Genomic DNA, 17,543 nt, shown 5'->3' with positions numbered 1-17,543 from the left:
AAAGTACATCTGTTAAATTTACTCCTCGTTTAATACATTGACGTATTACTAAAATGATAGTGGTATTTAGTTTTGTCAGTTTGTCTTTTCTATTACAGAAGTAAAATTGATCCTGCCTAGGACAGAAAGATGGACTAGATGGCCTCTCAAGATCCTTTACAGACAGTTCTGTGATTTCATAGTTCTCACTGATCTTTCTGTACTGTGTTTTGCCTTTGGATGATAGTATTTTGCTCCATGTAGTGTTTTATATAAATATCTCTTCCCATGTATTAGAAAGAGAAAGTGCTTTCAGATTTGGAGAAAGTGGTTCAGATATATCTCTTGTCACAGGAATCTTTTGAATCTTTTCTCTCCCTGCCCCGATAGCTCATGCATATAAGAACTCCTTGGACATAAGAAATTGGTTCACATCTCTGTCCTCATTCTGTAAAAGAATGAAGTAAGAAGCTGTATTTTAGAGCTCATAAAGTGCTCAACACACTGACTGCATTCCTCTGTTTTATTGTTCAGTAGTGCGAAAGGGGGAGGGAAGACAACTAGTTCTTTCTTCTCTGAGAGGAAGAAAACTTTGGGCTCACTTCTGGTGTCTCATTCTGCCACTGTTTGCTTATCTGAGGTCAGAAATCTTGTAAGAATAGACATTTGCAAACAGAAGATAAATGAAATCAACAATAACAGTGCTCTTACTTTATGTGATGAGACCTATTTTTTTCTTCCTGTGTCAAAGCACACTAGACCTCAGATCTTCTGTGGCTGCCGTGAAAAATGTCAGAATTCGCCATTGGGAGTGGTTTTCTAGGTATACTGTTTTAAGATGTTGGATAATTTAAATGTTTTGGAACAGCATCAATTGTTCTATTTCATTATTCTTAAAAATAGGTAATAAACAGTATAGTGTAAGGACGTCATTCTCAGGGGTTAGAATTTAGGGAGCATGTTTTTTGCCCTGTGACTTGATAAGCAATGTTCTGTCATTGCATCCTTTTCTTCATTATTGTATGGACAACACTTGTTCCACTTGCCTTTAGCTTCATACGAAGTTCATCTGCGCATTTGTGTCGTAACTGACTGATGAAGCGTGGGTAACTTTCTGGTATCAAAATGACTAAAACCAGCTGGGAGAGCTCTATTTCACAAATGTCGTAGATCTTTAATACTGTGTATTGGTGAAAAGATAAGATAAATGTTTAACTGGTTTCAAATCTAAGCAAAACCAAAACTGAAAGGTAAGCATTTAAATACCTGTTCTGGGGGACACTGCTGCTGGATATTGAATACTTTCTGATGTGTATTCTGTGTTCCTAGTGAATTCACTGGTAAGGGTGGTTGCTTAGTATTTCACACAGTGAATTCAACACGGAGCAAGCTCAGTTTTCTGAAACTTTTCTTGTTGCTTATTTCTAATCAGTTTAACCAAATTGAAATCTGTAAAAGCAGTAGTTGTAGATTGTCAAGACCTCTCAGGTGTGTCTCCTGCTGTTTGATATCTTAATAGGCCTAGAACTGTCCTCACAGAAACTACCTAAGATGTGTGTGAAAGAAAGTCTGAAAAAAGAACATCTCAGATCTGTGTATGTATTTGCAGTAGATGAAGGATTTAAGATACTTATTTTTTTTGTAAATCGGCCCTCAGTGTGTGCTTCTACAGTCTTCCATTGCTATATTCATGTTAAAAGTCTCATACAGACTAAGTAGTATGACTTATGCATTATGAGATATATAAAAGATAAATAAGTAGAAAATGTATTTTAAAGCTCTTACTTTTTTTTGACTGCAACTATCTGATATACATTAATATTAATAGCATTTAGGCCTCTCTCTATGTTTTGTTCCACAGGCAGCAGGAGCAATTCGTCCTCTGGTTTCTACTGTTATTGCCTCTGCTGCAGATGGCTCTTTAGACCACTCATTGGAACGTGCCAGATACAGAGCGAGTGAAATGCCTCAGGCTTTCTTGTTTGATATAATCTATGAAGCATACCAACAGGTAAGACACTGAGACTTTCTAAGACTTTTTTCCGTTTGCTTTAGTTTAAAAAAAAAAAAAAAGGCAACAAATAAAAAAAACTGGTTTTCTTTCAAAAATAGAGATTCAGCATCTATTTCAGATGACATCAGACTGTATGCCTATTGCTTCTCTGTAGTCTTTTGATGAAGATGCTTTATCATTCTAATCTATTCAAGTTTTTCAATTGTCAAACTGCCAAATACAAGAGGGGGTGAGGGGTCTAAGCTATTGGAAAGAAAGATTTGCTTTAATTTTTACTGCACGTTAAATAGATTACTCATTTGAGTGGGTTAATATGTTTGAAGTTAGGTATGTATTAAGTATGTGTTGTTGACTAACAGTATAAAAAAATTTTGGATGCACAGTGTAATAATGACATATAATAATAAGATGGGATAGAGGCTGTTCTGAAATATTGGGATAATATTAACTTGATACATCTAGGTAAGTGTTTAATGTGTTGTGTGTGTATTGTATGTACTTTAATTAGTGGCTGAAAATAATATTTACTTAGTCTCTGTTGTAATTATCCATTTTTTTCCCTAATATATTGCTTTAACATCATCTTTATTTAAGAAAATAAAAATCATGGGTAGTTTATTAAACCCTGATTCTTTTGCCTTTATCCCTCTTGAAAACTGCTTTAATTTGCCCCACCCTGCATTCAAAGTTTACTGGAAACACTCCAGGCTTTCGTCTCAGCATTCTACTTCCTTTTCATTCATCACCTTGTGGAAATTGTCTGTCCTCCAGGTATCTTCCAGACTGACTGGAAGCAGAGTATTTATTCATTTGTCACTTGGAAGGAATTTTTTTTCACGCCAGTAATGCTGACAGTCATGCTTCCCATCAGTCTTTCATTTCTAGAGGAAATAAGCCCGAATTACTGATATCCACCTTCAGAGAGTATGTAGCTTAGAAACAGAACAAATGCATGGACAGGCAAGGAAGAAGAAACAGTTGGTTAATTTTTTGGTAATTGTTTTACTTAGAAACGTTGGCATGAATTCCATGTTATACCCTTTATGCTTGATACTTGAAGCTATTCTTAGATGCTGAAGATGAAGTGCTGTCCAAGATGAAGAGCTACTGAAGTGATTGGACTAGCTCCAACCTTTTTACTTCTGATGGGAAGCAGGGGAATGTTCTTGGTGTGTATGATAACACACAGTTGATACTTCTAAGTGAGACTCTAGCTTGAATGTAGCAGGCATACTTGTGATAAAGGCAGCATATATGTGCACAGAACACATCTCAAGAGGCAGCAGCTACCGTTGGTTGTACAACTGTTTCTTGTTGATGGGTATCTCTTTTGGCAAATTGCATGTTTATGTGTTGTTTCTCAAGAAAAACCTCAAAAACAAACCCGTATTTTTTCCTGCTGTGTTTGCTCTTAGTTTGCAGATACGGTACAGCTGGCAAATACATAAAAAGCTTTTGCCCTAAATGCCTTGCTCAAAAGGCAACTGTATTTGCAGTCCCTATGCTCTTCTGAATAGTGTTCTCTTCTCACATATGCATTCCATCAGTCTTCTTTTTTGTATCCCTGCTCTTTCAAGAACAAGCCACCAAAGTTGTTAGCAAGCAACCAAGGCTATGGTTCCTTGTCCCCAGTTCCCTTTGCATTGGCTAAATTCTGGTCATTTAAATGCTCTGTGCCTTGGAGCTCTGGGAAGGATAACACTTCGCTAAACCTCTCAACTCATATTGTTTGCTAATTATTTATGTTTCAATGGTGCCTAGCTGTCCAAGTCAAGGATTAAGACCCTATTGTTCTGGGAACTGTACAAGTAAATAAAAAAAGATAGATAATGGTTGTCCTGAAGAACTTAGTCAAGCTACTGTAGGACAGATTTTTGTAGAAATGGAAGCAGCTTGTGATGCTTCCTAAATCTTAACATACCCATCCTTAGTTCCCACAACAGCCTGGTGAAGTAGTTAAGTATCATTGTACAGCTGAACAAAAAAAGATAAAATAATCTTGTTACTCATGTTGCAAGTCATTCACAAAGCTGGGAATGGAATTCATTTTGGCTGACTTGGCATGGGATCGTGATCCCCACTCCTGTGTATTTTATACAGTTGTGACCTTTATGCAACAGCAGTGTGGGGAAAAACAAACAGTCAAACATGCATTCCTTAGAAAGAAACTGTCTGTTTGAATTATTGCTTCAAATAACATAGGCTTTTCAGTTATATTGTGGGTAGTGTGGGATACTGCTTTTAAACTCTGTCTCTGTTTAAATGCATCATCTGATGTGAGTAGGTTGATTTAGAGAGTTTAATTCCAGATGTGTTCTTTTTCATGAGTGTAAGATCTCCGAGTATCTTGGCTACTAAGTTGCAATATTCAATTAAATGTCAGTTTTCTGATCCTTACAGGTTTGCCATCCATAGTCTTTTCTGCTTCTCCTGTCTGGTACCCATCTGGGCAGAGCAGACTAGTGCTCCTTCTCCTTTTATTACTGTTTTGAATGTATTTTGAACCAAAATGTATAAGCTATTAACACTATTAAAATATGCAAAAATATTTTTGTATGCTCTTTAGAAAGGTGAAAGTAATTTCCTTATAAAACTTTTTCCATTTCTTGCTTGATTTAAAAAAATGATAGCAATGTTTGGGGGAAAAATACATGCTTTGTACATAAAATTAATTGAAGTAGATACAACAAATGCCAAAGATTGGTTCACAATATTATCTTAAAATATATGTGTACTACAGTGAATTCCCTTTACATTTGGTGCCAAAAATCTGGCATAGATTTTGAGGACATTCAGCAAGGTTGTTCACATGCATTTCATTGTGATGTATCTCATTTGTGTGCTGGATCTCAATTTAGTTTTCACTCTTACCTCTTCTCTGTTGTCTAGAACATGCGTATTCCAAACAGATCTTTTTTTGTTCAGGTATATGTTGCTTTCTGATTTAACTGTGATGTTGTCAAGATTTCTGATGTCATAACTATTAAATTCTCAGCTTTAGGGTAGTGCTGTTGAAACCTTTTAAATTTTGTTGCTCAAAAATTGTATGCACTCCGTTGTCTTTATAATGACTTTGAGAGCTCATTGAAACATTCTTCATTGCTACCATATCTGATATTTAAGCCCCCTTTAACAAGGCTTTCAAAGGTTAAAAAACAGTACTTGTATTTTTTATTAATGTGATTTTTCTGGCTTTGGGTTTTCCTTATTACAGTCACAGTTGTCAAAACAAGAAAAAAATTTGGACTGGAAGTGACTGGTCAGTTACCCAGAAACAGGGTTAAGTATTCCATCCATTACCTCTCAAGTATGCTATGAAATAATTTCCATTGTGTTTCTAATTTTTGCTTGTATTGTGTGAGAGAATTAGGTTCTGCAAGAAGGTATGCATTATATTGTTTTTTCTTGTTAGCACTAGTCACATCTCCTTTTGCTAGGCATAGTAACTTGAAATCTTATGTTCTTTGAGGTGGTCCTCCTCTCACAATTCCATAGTGTTTTTTGATTCTGGTAGGGAAATGAATTAATCTTTCTGCTCTGCTGTTGTAAGGTAGCCAAGGACTTCTATCTGCAAAGTAGGATGGGTTGGTTGTTTTGTTTGATTTTAATCCCCAGAGAAGTAAGTAAATCTGAAACGGGAATCAAGGAATCACGGAATCACGGAGAGTTGGAAGGGACCTCTAGAGATCATCTAGCCCAACTCCCCTGCTAAAGCAGGACTGCCCAGAGCACATTACTCAGGACTGCATCCAGGCGGGTCTTGAAAATCTTCAGAGAAGGGGACTCCACAACCTCCCTGGGCAGCCTGTGCCAGTGCTCTGTCACCCTCACCGTAAAGAAGTTTCTCCGTGTATTTGAACGGAACTTCCTATGTAAGAGCAATCCAAAAAAAGTTGATGAGGTACTGGATGGTGCTCGGTCTTCTGATGGTTAACTTTGAATATTTTTTTTTTTTAACCATACTGAAACAATAGTATAGATTTATGAAAACATTTCCTTCAAAATAATCTCAGACTTTTTCAGTTAGCGTCAATTTTAACATCAATTAGTGGTGGAAGCAACTTTTTTTGATATGTGTGTGTGTGTATGCTTGACAAGAAAAAATCCCAGACATTCATATGTCACATATTTTTACTTTTTTTTTTAATCGGGGGAATGCAAGCAGTTTGAGAACCATTGTTGTTAGTTGGTGAAAGAAGGATTGGGAGTACTTTGTGTCTGCCTTTTTGTGATGCTGCAGGTAAGTGCAGGTGCAACAGGGAAAGGAAAGCTTTGTGGTATTCTACCTCAAATAATAATTGCTACAGTGCAGCTGGATCAGAAACCACTGTTCAGGGACTAGCTACTCCTTCCACTCCAGAATAGAGATGGTGATTTTAACATTTTTATAAAGTTTATGTAACATTGTTATACATTTTACTTTTAAGTCAGGGTAGCTCTTGACCCCTGTATTGGACATCCCATAAGCCAGACTAAGAACGTTGACAATCAATATTGAAATTAAGCAATTGTTGAAGCCTACAACAGCCAATGAAGCTAAAATGATGTCTTGATATTAAAAGGCCTCGCTACTCTGACTTATGTGTCATTAGCACTTAGGCATAATAAATGAATGGGCGTAATGGGATTTTGATAGATACGGGCACCTACCCCTGTATGTAACACTGCTTAACGGTTTCTCTTGCAAGTCTCTGTGTTCAGTTGGTTACATGAAGCATGGGAAAACAGCTGTTTACTTCTGTTTCAGTGAAGTATTCTGATGCCTCCACTTTGTAGTAGGACTTTGGAGTTTGGTGTTGGGTTGTTCCTGAGGTGAGAAAAGGATGAATTATACAGACCTCCTTACATATGCCTATGAGTGTTACTGTGTCACTCATCATATATATGCCTCCTCATCTCGTATTCTTATGAAGTAGAGCACTGCTTTCATGCTCTTCAATTTGTTAAATTTATGAAATTTATAAAAGCTACAAAATTTATATATTGTTAAAATTTGTAAAAGTTGCAGCTTTTATTTGTGTGATGCATACTTGACACAAGGTGGACAAGTGACAGATGCAAACAACTGCAAGGGGAGAAAGAACTTTATTTATAATGCATGTGGTATCTTGCAGGCAGGAGGCTTTATCTTAGCCAGGGATTTTCCCTAAGGTGTTAGGTAAAAGGCCATTTAAATGTGTTAAAGAGGATAAATGCAATGGTGCATCAGTGCTTTTAGTTCTGGTATGTCCTCATTTGTGAATTCTTGTTTCCTGCACAATGTAATGAACCATGCCATTAATATTCCGTAAATATTAGTAGTGGACAAGTTAAACTTTTAAAAATCAAAAATGCAAATCTCTAGTAACTAGTAAAACTTGTGGAAAAGTTGTAAAATTGCAGAACCCATTATTTACTTCAATCAATGTTTCTTTTCTGTTCTTATCAGCCTTAAGGGAAATCAGAAAAGTTTAATTGTTAATTGAAAATCCACCCTTTCCAAAGATAGCAAATAAAGGATAAACTCCTTAGACCAGACTTGTTCATTTTTGTTTAAGGTAGTTTCATGTTTCTGTTCAGCTTTTTAAATTAAATAGGAGCAAATGTGAAGTATGATCCTGTAGGCCAGGGAGGAGGAGGGTGGGGGGAAGACTTCACTTACTGGAAGTCAAGTGTTCCCCTGGAGCAGTGTCTTTTAGGAATTAGAGTATCAGGAAATCGGGTAGACTACCTTTTTCCTTTAATCAGAGTAGGCTGAGACTGATTTCTGTAATACCTGTTTCTGACGTATTGTGAAATGCAGAGATCTCGGAGATCTTTTGTCTTTAACGCAAAGCATCTTGTTGTGTTATGTTACGTTAGTGTACAAAGTAACAGAACCACAATATGCAAGGGTTGAAATACCCGAACTTAACAAAACATTGTGTATTTGAAATGTATCTGCCGAAGGAAGGAAGGTAGCAGGAACAATTAAAAAGTTTTGCTTTTCCTGATCTGGCAGAAAAACAACTGAAAATGGAAGCAGAAGAGGAGTGGTATGTAGAAGATCCTGACTAGCTTCTATGTCAGAGGTGTAAATAAAAGTCTAGGGAAGATGATATGATGGTTAGAGAGTTGTCAGCATGAATGCTGGGGGTACAATAGAATTGCTCACCTTTGTGACCAGTCTGGTGAAACAGAGGACCTTGTAAGAGGTAAGAGCTCCACACAGCTGAATAAAGGGTGGGACATGTTAGAAGCCTGTTCTGCAGGAATCCTGTAGATAGTAGACTTTTTGTAGATTATGGAGGTTTATATTTAGTTAATCAAAACAATGAAGCTGAAATAAAAAAAAATAGGAACAGGAACAGGAGTATTCATTGAAGGAGGATGAGCTTCAGCACGTTTAGAGATGTTTCTCTGATGCATGTCTGTAACCTTCTTAACAGATATCCACACAGAACAGACTGACTTTAGGGATTCTATCTAATCTGTGTAGAAACTAGGTAGAGATTAGTACTTTTGGGCACTACACTGAATTAATACATCTGTTTGTAGCCAACATTACCCACTTTTTGGATAATAAGCAGTTACATTTACTTATAGGACTTTACAGTATCTGCCTGCATAGGAGTGAGCTGCTATATATAAACATAGTAAAGACAAGACACAAAATAATAGTGTGTCAGGGAGAATCATGCAAATACTTTGATGCTAAATTCTGGGAGGCAGATGTTCTTCCACTCTCCCAAAAAATCATTACAAGATGTCCTCAGATGGGGTTGAGATGGGGAGAAGAGATATTCTGCAAACTGTCCAACCTGGTCCTCAGTAGAAGAAAAGGAAATCCCCAAACTGTTCTCCTCTAACAAACCCCTGAGAATGTTCAGCAAAGATTTTGCCAGAGTAAGAAAGGAAGTTGGCTATTGTTAAGTCCATTGTAGAAGTATTTGCTCAAATTATTGTCTTTTCTGTATGTAAATAATAGGGGGTGTATTCCATGTGGATTTTGTAAACTTCTAAAGTGCTTTTTGAAAGGGCACAACATTACTGGGATTCTTCTTCAAACATGTGTGAAGCATTTTAGTATCCTCTGGAGCAGGGAAGTGGAGTCAGCTGTAGCAGTTCAGTAATATTTTGGCATAGGTCAGGCAAGTCCTTCGAGGCAAAATGTCTAGACTGATTTGGGGATTTTCCTGTGGGTTCGTTCTTTGTTAAAGAAATCAATGTCTGTCAAATTAACATTGCCAGGAGCAATAGGCAATTGAATGAACAGTAGCAGACAAATTGTTGACTAAAACCTTGGCAACTTTGGGATCAAGGGTCAGATTCAGGAAAAGGACTGAAGGGTCAAAATGTAGGTGAGGCAGAATTTGGGCATTTAAGTGTAATGCTGGAATCCTGAAAAAAAAAAACAAACCACTGCCCACCTCCCTCCTAAGACTAAAGATAGTTGAATCTTCAAGGCACCTCAGATTTTATTTTGAATATTCACCAAATATGAAACTTCAAGTATGCCAAGGCATCTAAGTTGTGGCAAGGCTGAACAGCTTAATATTTACGTCCTGTTAACATTCACTTGGAGAACAAAATTTTTGCCAGATGCTATTTAATCATGGATTGGTGATAGGGGTCAGAGCTGTGTGTTTTTGTGGTGTAAGAACACTGAAAAAGAGATCACCATTGCTTTTAGCATATGACAAGAAGTAGCTAAGAGAGATTTTATCATAAGCTGTAATGGGTTGTTTCTTGGCCTTCATCTTTTTAAAAAAGCATCAGACATCTTTTAAGTGTATCATGTAAGGATGATCAGTTTACCTTATTCTTCTTCAAATGTAATTTGTGGTTTCTGCGTGCTCTGTGGAGCTTTATGGAGATCCACGTCCTTTCCCACCATTCCCAGCTTTGGTCACCCACTTTACTTTTGTATTTTGTAGTTATATGTTTAGGTCTTCTAAATGTATGCCATGTAACATCATTGTTGTGTTTTTTCCTAATTCTGCCTTCCAGTTTGTGTCTAGAGGTTTTCTTCCTTCTCATCAACTGTGATTCGTGAATCAGGCAAGAGCTAGCTAAAATAATAGTAATCTACTACTTGTAGCTACTGTCCTCATACAAATCATACAAGCCAGTGCTCCTCTTTGTACAAAGTCCTGAAGGCAGTATACTTCCACCTGCTTATGAAACACAATAGTAATTACAGTTTCAGTGTAACTACCTACTTTATTTTTTTCCCAGTCAACCTACTTGGCTGAATAGTAAAGTAGCATGCATTTTTTCAGTTTGTTAAAATTCCTACTCCAGTTTCTTTAATGGTATAATAATACAGATTTTAATAAGCTCTATACTAGTATCAAGATGGGGAATATCTGTGAGTTTTTCAATGTGCAATCTAAGCATGTGAAATAGCCGAACAAAGGAAATCTTTCTGCTGATTTGTCTGTGGGTCATTAGGATTTTAGATCTGACTGATTGACAGGGAAATCTGTGTATCTCCCAAATGTGGAAAGAAAACCTAGTATCTCATTTCTCCTTATATGAGAAGTTTTTCCTTTATTAACAGCACTTCTTTGTTGTGGTCCATTTCAGCTTGGATTTTATCTCTGGCTTTAGTCCCATTAAAAAAGTTATTTCTTTGGAACTTCAGTAGAACCTGAGTTCTGTGTCATTTCATTCCTGCCGAAAATAGTTAATTTTTTGGTTTTGATGCAAAATTACATTGGAGCTAACTTTTTCATAATGCAGTTTTGCAGAGGATTTTGATCTGCCTTTCTCCATTCATCTTCAGGCTGATGCACACAGACTGTTAACAAATACAGGATTGTCAACCTCACCTAAATGAATATCTTAAATTTGTAAAGTCTTCAGGTTGTAGTTCAGAGATGTTTTCCAAAGAGATTTTACAGTTACTTCATCTGACATCTTTTTAGCCTAGCACTTTTGTCCTGAGATTCAGAGGAATAATTTTTTTTTCTTCCCTTTCCATATCCTTAAAACCTACCCAATTCTACAGAATTCTTTTCAGGATAAATACACTAAATGAATTTTGTCAGTAATGCTTTCATTTATTCAAAACCTGAAGCTAGATTGGTGGTCTGTTGAGAAAACTATGCTAGTTTAGATAGCTCTGTATTTGATTAGTTCTTTGGCACAATGGTAGAGCCAGGATATTGTATGAATCCCCCACCTTGCCCCAATTAATTTCTGCCACAAGAATGTTTGGAGAAATTCTAATGCCTTGCATAAGAAAAAAATTAAAAGTTTTTTTGCTAATGGGATAATTACTTCCATTTTATGGCACTCCTTATCCTGTAGGATATCAAAGCACTTCACAAATTCACATATTAGCTCTTGTAACTGTTGGTGTGGTGGTACAAAGCTGCCACACCCTGGGTGAAATCTGGCATCTCTGTAGCAGTGAAAAGGCATTTTGTCTTCAGATATAATTTGCAGGGTGTATGTTAATGAGACACACTGCAACTACTCAAGTTGGAAATCAGACTGGATTATGAGAGTATTGTTGTAAGTGTTACTGGATTTACCCTAAGTGTACTGTATCCATAAGAATCACCCATTTGGCACAGGCTCAAAAAAATGCTGAATACTGAGCAAGGATCACTTGTATCCAGCATATGAGAGACCACCCATCTAAATTGTCATCTGCTGCTTGTTGAGAGAGCAAGAAAGAAAACAAGGTAGTGATGCTAGAGGTTTTAATCTCTTAGCTATGACAGGTTAGTGTATGAAAAAGCCAGGAAAAGGATTGTTTATGATCTTGAATAATGTCAAGAGGTGATTCTTTTAAGTAAATTTTTCCATGAGCAAATAATCTCATCTGTTCAAAAACGTTTAAAAATAAAACATGCATTTTACCTTGACCTGAATTTGGCTCACCTCTGCTTCTAAGCCTGATTAAATTCTCTGTTGGTTGCTTCATTTTAGAACTGGATATATTTAGAAATCTCTTTACTGGGAGAATGTGAACAATCACTTTACATTTTCTTAGAATAGCCTAAATAATCTCTAGTTTTCTACATTGGTACAAGATATTTTTGTCTTTGTCTTGTCCTTATAACTTTTTTCCAAGTATTTTTCCAATTTACAAGATAATTTTTTAAGTGTAAACAATGAGTCCTAACAAAATATTTTGACTACTACTGTGTTCAAATTCCATGTTCAGCTCAAAATGATTCCTGTATCCTTTTCTGACATCAGAAAAATCAATACATGGTTACTCAGGACCTGTTTTACGAAGTCAGTCTCATTAATAACTAGCTCTTAGTTGCATCAGGTATTTCATCTTCATACCAGTATGTTGTTTATTCTCACCTAGTTTGTATTCTCATTTTCATTATACTAGTTTGTGTGGACTTTGTTGGAGTAACACTAGGAATGTATCTGTTGGTGTGGCACTGAAAGGGAAAGACTGAAGTTTGATATTTTTTTTTTTTTTTTTGGTGATCTGTTACTGTTTGAGGATTGTATGTGTAAACTGGGACTTTACCAGCAGTGATATTCATCCCAGTTGCCAGTCATATGGACATGGTGCATGTCTGGAGCCCTGGCTGCTAGGGCACCTTGTGTCCACACTGCAAATGATGTGCTCTAGCAGGTGCCCTTGCATGTGACTTTCACTTAATTCCACCAGAAGGGAAATGACTTTGATTTCACCAGCAGCACAGTCAAGTGCATTTTGTATGATTCTGAGTAGGGATGCAGGAAAGACTTGCACCAAAAACAACCTCTCCTGCCCACTAAATTGGTAATGCAGACACAACCCTAGACATTTCTTGTTTGTGCCTACTGGTTCCCTTCTTTCCTTGGCAAAGCATCTCCAGTTATTCTTGCTTAAGTTTTTATTCCTCAATAGCAAAGCTGCGCTTTTCCCCCTGTCTCTACAGATTGATCGTGATTCGTCTAGGAGAACATGGCAGACCTCATGCTCTGGAAGGACTGAATTATGGATTACTCTGGGTATGTAGGGGTTAGGGCTCTACATCTCATTTTCAAAGAGAACTATGGTTTTTCAAAACGATAGTATTAGTGTTTTTATGATTTTGGTGTAAGGTCGAGCACATGTACTTCTTTTACAGGGTGATTGGTTTGTTTGGACCTCTCCTTTTGCAGAGACAGAAGCAGTAGCAGTCAGAATAAGGCTAAGACTGAAAGAGTAGGCTTTAATGATAGAATCATTTAGGTTGGAAAAGACCTTTAAGATTGAGTCCAACCTTTAAGCTAGCACTGCCAAGTCCACCACTAAACCATGTCCCTAAGTGTCAATAAATCCCCTTCCAGGGATGGTGACTCAACCACTTCCCTGGGCAGCCTGTTCCAGTGCTTGACAACCCTTTTGGTGAATACATTTTTCATAATATCCAATCTAAACCTCCCCTGGCATAACTTGAGGCAATAACACAAACACTATGATGATAATCCTGTAGGACATCTGTAGGTGTCTTAAGGTATGGATTTAAGAACAGAAAAGATAGCTCTTACGCTTTCACAAAAGAATTTTAAAACTTGTTCTTTCTATTTCTTTTATCCAGAGTCACACTTAAGGATGCTGTGGCTACAACCTAGTCTTGTGGTTATACTTCAGCTTCTGTTTCATTTTGAGGTCAGAGCTAGACAATGACAATCAATAAAATGGTTATCTTTTCTAATTGTCTAGTTACCTTATTTCAATGGTTTTGTTGTAGTAATTCCTTGATGTATTTAAGTCAAAATAAATTACATTTTTTCGTAGTAGTTTTGGTAGAATGGGACACTGAAAACATGGGGGTTTTTCAATTGAGTTTGTTAGTCCTAGATCCTATCTTTTGGTCACAGAATCATGTGTGATTTGTTGCTTAGAAGAAAGTTGAGGGAACCTGTCCAAAATGGACAGGAATATCCACATAAAAAATTTGTTCCTGTATCTTACACAATGATTTTGCTTAGTTTATGCTCAGAAGGGCAAACTTTGATATAAGTATTTGTTCTCTGCATTTATGTGCATTTCTGAATACGACTGACTTTCTGCTTTTACATATTGTGACAGTGAGTTTTTCAAGCAAGTTTGTGTTTAAAGAAAAAGAAAAAAAGAGTGGAGTTATCCCCAGCTTTAGCCAGTAGCTAAATCTTTAAACAGTGATAGGGAAAGCAGATTTCCTGTTGCCTACACTGTGTGTTCATGCTCTGCTTTCTTGCCTATGGGACTCCTACTGCCCAGCAGCAAGTTGTGTACAGTGAAAAGTAATTGTCAGCTTCAACATAAAGAGAGGTTATAAACTGCTTTCAAATAAGGCTAATAGGAAGAAAATGCACAGTTGACTTGACTTGGGAGCTCATATTCCTACAGCAGGAGCATGGAACGTGCCTGCTGGTGATGGCAGCGTGGACTGCATTCATTGACTTGGGACATTTATTCCGGAAAGGGAAGAAGCAAAATTACTCTTTCAACTTTTACTATTGAAAAGATACTTGAAAGCACTACTTGTTTTTAACACTTGTCTCAATAATATTTTAAACCTTTAATTGCACATTTTGTTCAATTTCATAGAATCATTTAGGTTGGAAAAGACCCTTAAGATCATGAATTCAGTCAACCTTGACGGAGGCATAGAGATTTCAGTGATGATAAGTCCCTGTATAATTTTTGAAAAATCAGCAATTGAGGAGGAGGGAAACCCAAATGAATGCCTTCACTGAGAGGAGGCTGGAGCCTCAGAGCCTTCAGGATCTTAGGCCTTCAGCTCCATGGCTGAAATGTGAATTCAGCTGTTATCTTCTGTTTTTCTTGGTCGTACACCTTTTAGCACACGGGATCTTGGAAACAACCAATGCATAAGTTCTTTAATGGGTATTTAATGGACTTAAAAGCAACTTAAGTACCAAAATATTTCAGCGGGCAGTCAGGAAGTATTCCGGGGATCTGATGGCAGAGTGCAGGGAAATCATGGCCTGTACAGAGCAGGCATTTGCAGTTGCTGCAGTGAAAGGCATTGGGATGTAGATACCGATCTTCAGAAAAACAGGCTTGCTTAATTCTGTAACAGCGTAAATTGCTTTATCTTCATTCTCTTCACTGTGAAACACTACTGCATCTGGATGTATGTCGCAGCAGTTTTAATAATTAACTACAGTAGAAATTGTTTTGGAGATGAGCTTATGTGAACTCACAATAATCGCAGAACGGTCAGGGTTGGAAGGCACCTCTGGAGATCATCTAGTCCAACCCCCCTGCCAGAGCAGGGTCACCTACAGGAGGTTGCACAGGATGGTGTCCAGGCGGGTTTTGAATGTCTCCAGAGTGGGAGACTCCACCAACCTCTCTGGGCAGCATTTTCCAGTGCTCTGCCACCCTCAAAGGAAAGACGTTCCTCCTCATGTTAAGATGGAACTTCCTATGTTCAAGTTTGTGCCTGTTACCTCTTGTCCTGTCACTGGGCACCACTGAAAAAAGACTGTTCCCACCCCCCTGGCACCCTCCCTTTAAGTATTTATAAGTACTGATAAGATCCCCTCTCAGTCTTCTTTTCTCTAGACTAAAAAGACCCAAGTCCCTCAGCTTTTCCTCATAAGATGCTCCAATCCCCTAAACATCTTTGTAGCCTTTTGCTGGACCCTCTCCAGCAGATCCCCGTCTTTCTTGATCTGAGGAGCCCAGAACTGGACACTTCTCACTGTTTCCTCATTCACTGGTTTTCTCCTTCTGTTTGCTGCTTCTGTTATTTCTCATTTATCTGTGGTGTATTGAAGTAGACCAAGTGCTTGCTGTGCACTGTTGGATTCAGCATTTTTTGGTTTCCTTGGTAATGAACATGTCAAAAAACATTCTTTGTAAAATATGATAAAAATAGGCCAATTCAGATTCAGCGGATCTTGGGTCTGCTTCTTTTCTAACTTAGTAAAATGTTCCTGATGATGAATGTTCCTGATGTACTCTGGCACTTCAGTAGTGAAAACTTGATTTGCAAGGATCTGGAAAAATCATAAAGCTCTGCTATTGTTTAATTAGTTATACATTTTAATTGCAAGTGTTCTGATGTTGTTATAGAATGGATTTACATGAGAGAATAAAATGGAGACACTGATGGCAATGGAAAAAGTACTAAAGATGACACAGTCAGTGGTTACAGAAGTGTAAAAGACTGGCTCTATAAAGGCTTTAAAGGTATCTGTGTAAAGGAGCAAATCTGAAGATTTTCTTTCAGTTAATACATAAAGAATAATGATTTTTGTTTCCTTATTATAAAACTAAGGAATGATGAAAAAATAAAAAAATGACAGTGCTGTAACAATTTTTTTTTTTCTTGCATCTGTGTGTGTTCTGCTCCTCCAGGTCCCATATATTCATTCAAAATCTTTTATCAGTATAAAGATACAGTAAAATAGTGTATGTTAACAGTAAAAGAAATTTTACTTGTTCAAAGTACTATATTGAAAACAAGTTAGCTCGTGGTCTATTAGTAAGTACCAGGGCGATACAGGCTGCGTAGCTGCTTTTTTTTCTCTAACCCATTCTTCCATGTTTACGGCTAAGCAACAGCAGCATAGCTTGCATTTTAGGAAGTAGTATCGTTTATGAAAATATTTTCAAACTAATCTAGGGGGCAGGGGAAGAAGAATTGGTGTTATGGTAAAACCTGGATCCCACTCCACCCATAGCACTTTACTGAAAAATCTGCTATTGGAAAACAAACAAACAAGAAATCGCCCACAAAAAATTCTAATACTACCTGTTAGAATGCCTTTGAACGCTCAACAGTTCAAAAGCATTTTTAAATAACATATTTCCTTTTGTGTTATTTAAAGTGCTAAACTAATCTGTTTTCTTTCTTTTGTGGATATGTTTTGTGCCAACATTTCCAGTTGTTTCCACCATTTCAAATCTGTGGTCTGAAACTTAAAGTATGTCTATTGTTTCACAAAGCTATGAGCACATGTCAAGTTCAGTTAACTTTACTCTGTCAAACTTTATGGTAAAAAGCCCTTCAGTCAAAAAAAGACTTTAGAAATAGTAAAAGTTTTAAGCAGATTGTTGTAATGTAAATTGGCTCTAGATGTACAATGAAATGCATACAGAAGGCTTAATATGAGAATGTTTTCATGCCTGGGTCAGTAAGAGTTTTTCTCCTAGATATTCTACAACTTTTTGTTGTAGGCACTCCCTGATAATGCTTAATTTGTTAACTGAATTTCGTAGAGTAATATAGAAGCTTTCAAATTCTGCACCTGAAATATGGATTTAAAACTTTTCTTGTGGAGCTGTTTAGCATATAGATAATATATAAACTAAGCTGGTCTTGAGTTGATACTTCCATTTCATTGTTCTCCTCTGACATCAGTGTATCAGATTTGCAGAAGAGTACAATGTGACAATATGTTTAGGTTTAAACAATTACAGATAATTAGAGTGGTAAATGTCACGATGTACAAGTGTTAGTGAAATATGCTTTTAATTATTACTTTGCTTTGTGTCATATTTCATCCCTTGAAGCCAGCAGTACCCTCAAGATGCTTTAGCCCACTTACGGAACTTCTCCACCCCCTACTAATTATCTGTAATTAACACCTTGCTAAAAAGTTGGGATTGCTTAGTCTTTTCCTA

General features: G+C 37.0%; 1 protein-coding gene across 1 annotated transcript in view; it reads left to right on the top strand.

Moving 5' to 3' along the window:
- CRPPA (CDP-L-ribitol pyrophosphorylase A) overlaps positions 1–17,543 on the top strand; it is a gene marked incomplete at its 5' end in the record, with an annotated part of 119,056 nt that overhangs the window by 23,034 nt on the left and 78,479 nt on the right. Inside the window, one exon of the mRNA XM_082499700.1 lies at positions 1,841–1,990. Coding sequence (XP_082355826.1) covers positions 1,841–1,990 — 150 coding nt within the window. The remainder of the gene's footprint in view (positions 1–1,840; positions 1,991–17,543) is intronic.

This window comes from Vanellus vanellus, assembly GCF_965231255.1.
Source record: "Vanellus vanellus genome assembly, chromosome: 2".
NCBI lineage: Eukaryota > Metazoa > Chordata > Aves > Charadriiformes > Charadriidae > Vanellus > Vanellus vanellus.
This window is presented reverse-complemented; position numbering and strand designations above follow the sequence as displayed.